The sequence below is a fragment of the Scomber japonicus genome, chromosome 13 (assembly GCF_027409825.1).
Source record: "Scomber japonicus isolate fScoJap1 chromosome 13, fScoJap1.pri, whole genome shotgun sequence".
In the NCBI taxonomy this organism is placed as follows: domain Eukaryota; kingdom Metazoa; phylum Chordata; class Actinopteri; order Scombriformes; family Scombridae; genus Scomber; species Scomber japonicus.
The window spans coordinates 21,275,468-21,280,785 of NC_070590.1; the positions used below are offsets into that span (position 1 = coordinate 21,275,468).

Here is a 5,318-nt window from a genome sequence, read left to right on the forward strand (position 1 = left end):
GGAATTAAATATGGTTAATGGAGAATTTTTCTGAGTACCTATTCCTCCTGACACTTAAACTTAAAGTATTTCATAATGTTAAAATATGAATAGATTTAATTTGCTTCAAAACAGTAAATGTTTGACATAAAACATAAAACTATATATTAAGTTACTCTCAGAGTTTACAAAAGAAATCTGTCAAATGCTACAAAACATCAAAAGTGGGTCTTCAAGCCTTGGGGCAGGTCTTTACCCCCTCCACCCTGTCTAATTAATCATTTAATTATGTACTATTAAGGCCCAAGTCCATTCTACTCTTTAAATTATTAGTTTTTATTTCCTGGTGTCCTGTTTTTTTTTTTAAAAGTCTTTAGAGACATGAGTTGTACTGGCTGTTTACCTTCAGTATCACTGTGTGGAAGTAACATACTGTAGCAGATAATCTTGTTTGGCTTCATTCTGTTTAACTGCTATCAGTGATGCACATGCAGGTTTATAGCCCCTCTTTCTGTGACCGTTTAGTAATAGTTTCGGTCACAGCAGCCATTAGAATGATCCAAATGCAATGAAAGTGACAGACAGTGAAATCAACAGACCTCCTTTTCAAATCAAATAAGGATGCTTTAATGTTACACTTTTTTCGGGTTCCTGTTTTGTTACTATACTTCCACCACACCTCAACAGGGAAACACAAAGAGGGAATTTGATTTCAGGAAGATTGTAAATGTGGCAGATATCCACTTGATATGACTAACTCAGACTGCTGAAGCCTCCTATAAGCTTCCGATCAACTTTTAAATACATTTTTGCACAAAATGATGTCAAATGTTAATGTTTGCACAAGCATGAACAGAAGAAATGATTGTACTGAGGAAAACCTCTTTCGGTGTTCAAATGGACAGCTGAACTTGCTGGATGAAAAGTAGGATATAGAGAATATTATTAAAAGTATAAAATACTTCTAAGGCAATGCAATAAGCATACTGTACTTACTAACTGTATGGAAATCCACTTTTATTTTACTTAAAATTAAACTGATGGAAGCACATTTTTAAATAATGTACTAATGATTGACAATGTTTTGTATTTGTGTTAATGTACTTACAACTCAGAGTAGTATTGACAAAATAAGTCCTAAATCTTTAAATAAATAATTTTAAATATATGTGAAAGCTACTATTGTACCATTGTATTGAAAAATATATTTAAGTGTAATTAAAAATTTCCATTGAGTATACTTCATGATAGTATGTACATTTACTTTAATTGTGTTTATATTTGATATATTATACTTATATTTAATCTGATTAAGGCACACTTGAAAAATGATGTACTTACTGTACACAATTATGTGTTGTTTTGTATTGTAGTAAGAATGTACACGTACACATTAAGTTATATTGATTATTAGTATTGGAAGCACGTTGAAGTATTACTGCTGAATAGATATGCAGTAGTACATTGAAACACAAGTGTAATATATTTTTCTTACTCTTAACATTAGCACCACAAATAATAGTGTACTTCATACTTGTGCATCTATATTCTCCAAGTATATTGAAGTACACGTTATTTTTTACTTACATTGGGATGATATCATTGCATCAGTCCATTATCCTGTTATCTGAAAAAAGTATGTCTAATTATGAATAGTAAAGATTTTTATTTAAAAAAAGTATTATACCCTCTATTTATGTTCAGCAGGTTTATCCAGTCAATACTTTGAACATCCAAACAGATAATTAGCATAGAGATACTGAAAATGAAAATGGTTTTAAGACTGTGCTCAACAGGAATACAACACATCTGTCAGCCTGTTTTGTTTCTGTAATGATCTTAATGATGCCTATAGGTTAATTTACCTTAAACTCTTTGTAATTATTTCGTCTTTTGTCAGACAAGCTGAGATAAGTGAGATAAGTTGATACAAAATTAATTAATTAATTAATTTTTGTCATTTCAGACTTTCGCACATAAAACAGAGAATAAGGTTTCTCTTGCTGGTGGGTGCTCTTGTTGTGGTCTTGTATCTCATGAAAAAGTTTACCGACCACAAAAACATCCCCCTCCAAGTTGGTGTGAGAAAAATGGTGCCATTGCCAACCAATAAAGACACATCCTACTCATACTCCTGGCCAGTATGTCAACAAAATATGTCTGCTGCCAATGTCAAAGACTTCAGCTCACTTCCTGGTCATATACAACAATTTCTCTATTATCGACATTGTCGCCATTTTCCCATGCTACTCGATGTTCCTGACAAATGTGGAGGCGCTGATGAATCGGCAAACGTTTTCCTTCTGCTGGTCATTAAAAGCTCCCCTTCAAACTACGAGCGCAGACAGGTGCTGCGCCAAACCTGGGCTAAAGAGAGATTGCACAATGGTGTTTGGATCCGAAGAATCTTTATCTCAGCAACGACGGATACTGGCTTTCAGAAACATAGACTGAACAAACTCCTTAAATTGGAGCAACGCCAGTACAATGACATCCTGCAATGGGACTTCTCTGACTCATTCTTTAATCTCACCTTGAAGCAGATACTCTTCCTAGAGTGGATGGATAGGAACTGTCCACACACACGCTTCCTGTTTAATGGTGATGATGACGTCCTTGCTCACACAGGCAACATGATTGAGTATCTCCAAAGCCTCACGGACAATGATGGAAGCAAGCACCTCTATACTGGCCATCTGATCGAGGGTGTGGGGCCCATTCGAGTACCAGAGAGCAAGTATTTTGTTCCCGTTCAGGTAGAGGAGTCAGAATCATATCCACCATACTTGGGTGGGGGCGGCTTCCTGCTGTCTGGCTACACAGCTTCAGTCATATATAAGATGTCCCACACCATTACCATCCTTCCCATTGATGATGTTTACATGGGAATGTGTCTGGCTAAAGCAGGACTTGGACCTGAATCCCATGGTGGTGTGAGGACCGCAGGGCTGTTCTATCCAAACTATCCCCCCAGCAAAATAGATGAATATGACCCTTGCTTATATAAAGACATGCTACTTGTTCACAGATTCCTTCCAGCTAACATGTATCTTATGTGGCAGGACTTACATGACCCTGATCTGGACTGTGCTACGGAGAATAAATAATAATATAAGCTCTGTGGCCTCTTTATTAGATACAACTGAACAATCTAATGGAAGGAAAGTAAGGTACACGTACCTCAAAATCCTACTTAAGTACAGTATTTGAGTACAGTAAATGTACTTTCCACTACTGTCATCTACATATGGGGTATGAATTAATTACTTAATGGGTACTCATATATAATTATGGTATCATGTAATTTAAAATGATGAAATTTAGGTGGGGGAATTACATTGTAATGCTGGAGAGGGCCTTGCTTTAAAAAAAGAGTTAAAATAAAAGAATCAGCCCCCCATCCCAATAACTGTCATGTAGTGTCTTAAGCTTTATCACACAGTCAGGCTGGGTAATAATTAGACTAATAAGACATGAGCTATGCTGCCTATCAGTTTAAAAACAACAAAAAATCTATTTATTAACATGTCTAAAATTGTATTTGTGGTATTAATATAAAACATGAATTACTTTCAATTGCAGTGGATTTTATGATCAAACTTTAATTGTTTAAAACCTTAAGACATCACAGTATAGCATGAAAATAACAGGAATGGAAATGGAAATAATAAATATTGAAAGTATTAAAAGGACAGATGCATTCATCAACAATATGTCAATGATAATAAGTCGATGATGCAGTTAACAAAGATACTTTGCACTGACTCGTGTTGTTTGTTTTTCATCCTAATTAATGTTAGTTATATTTTAAGTATCTTTTCTGCTGACACAGACACTGCTGTTTCTCAGTTCTATCAGTTCTATCAGTCCACTGGCCACTTGAACTTTTCTCTGCAGATCTAACTGTGATCTGAACTGGATTGACTCTGCTGAGTGAGACCCACCCAGACTCCGGTTTCTCTGATCAGACATGTAAAAAGAAATAATAAACCAAATGTGTGTTAATGATGCAACATTAGAACAAGAGTTGGAAGGGTTGATGGGTTAATGTTTTATTATGTTTTGCACAATTAAGCTTCATGTTCTAACTGTGTTTCTTCCTGATGGCACCACTGCTGCACACATGTAACACAATTCATCCAATTCAGCAACATCACTAAAGAAAATAATCCAAAACCAATGCAAGACCAGGATTAAATTTTGCATTGGACCTGAACCATGAGACAGTAAAAAGATGTGGAGATGAAACACATTTTCATCCTCCTCTTGCATTTTGAATCTTTCAAACCTAGAATCTATTTGTTTCCCCCTGAAAGTCTCTCACATTACCGTGAAATTTAATTAATTTCTTGATTCTGCAAATGCACCTTGATTGGAATTTCATTTTGAGACTTTCTGTGTGTTCATTTCAGATTATCATTAGCTCAGATATATCTGGCTGAATTTTGAGACATTTTCGGAGGATGATGCATCTGTGCATTGTGCTCCTGTGTTTTCAGGGTAACACTGACACTGACAGACACCAGTGATTCTGCTGAAAGATGATATCTCACCAACACAGTCTGACACCTTTAAAATGAGACCATAAGCTTGCAAACAGAACACTTACAGGCCAGAGCACTGTTTATTTTAATCCTAATTTTTTCCCCTGGGTTTTGGGTGTTATCACTAATCAACAGATTTAAACTTGTAATTATTATTTTTTTATTAATCTATGGTTGTTTAATTTAAGGATATTCAATTTTTATGATTTGGTCATCATTGCTGGTTAATTAGATTATGTTAGCTCTGTAATGTCCATGTTCTTATGGATGAACAAACAATAAATTAAATAAATGCATCTTCCTGTGAAAAAAAAACACCTTTCTGAATGAATGATTTTCTTTTGTGTGTTTGGTCTGTTTGCTGAAGGTGTGGCAGCCTATGCTCTGGAACACATATGTGGAAATACTTGCCATGCAATCAACATCACAAGTTTTAGCATCATTCTTAATGTGGATACCAGGGAATCATACTCACTCATAGACCACAGACCAAAAAATGTGGCTCTGCCCGTTGCTGTTTTTGCCTGAGGTGTGTTTGCTGCAGTACAACACACTACAGAAAAAGCCTTGTGTTGTTCAGAAGGGAAACAGATTTCAAACTATTAGTCCCGAGTTCAAATGCTTTTCTATTTCTTAATATCTAAAATAGATTCCCTATGCAGGCTTATGTACAGTATTTGTTATTTTTAGAGTTAGACAACATCTCATTATCCGTAAATTGGCCATGTAGAGCACTGTGGTTTGGGTTCATCTTAAAACTGTATTCATGTTTAAAGAAATAGCTGGGAACACTTA

At 35.4% G+C, this 5,318-nt stretch overlaps 1 protein-coding gene across 1 annotated transcript; it reads left to right on the top strand.

The window, feature by feature from the left end:
• Positions 1 to 2,069: 2,069 nt before the first annotated feature.
• Positions 2,070 to 3,086, top strand: LOC128370937 (N-acetyllactosaminide beta-1,3-N-acetylglucosaminyltransferase 3-like). Its single transcript, XM_053331121.1, has one exon. The coding sequence runs from the start codon at positions 2,070 to 2,072 to the stop codon at positions 3,084 to 3,086; it is 1,017 nt and encodes a 338-aa protein (XP_053187096.1).
• The last annotated feature ends 2,232 nt before the right edge of the window (positions 3,087 to 5,318 follow it).

Bases quoted from the DNA above. Each gene is read 5' to 3' on its own strand.
- LOC128370937 (XM_053331121.1), top strand. From the start codon at position 2,070: ATGGTGCCATTGCCAACCAATAAAGACACATCCTACTCATACTCCTGG.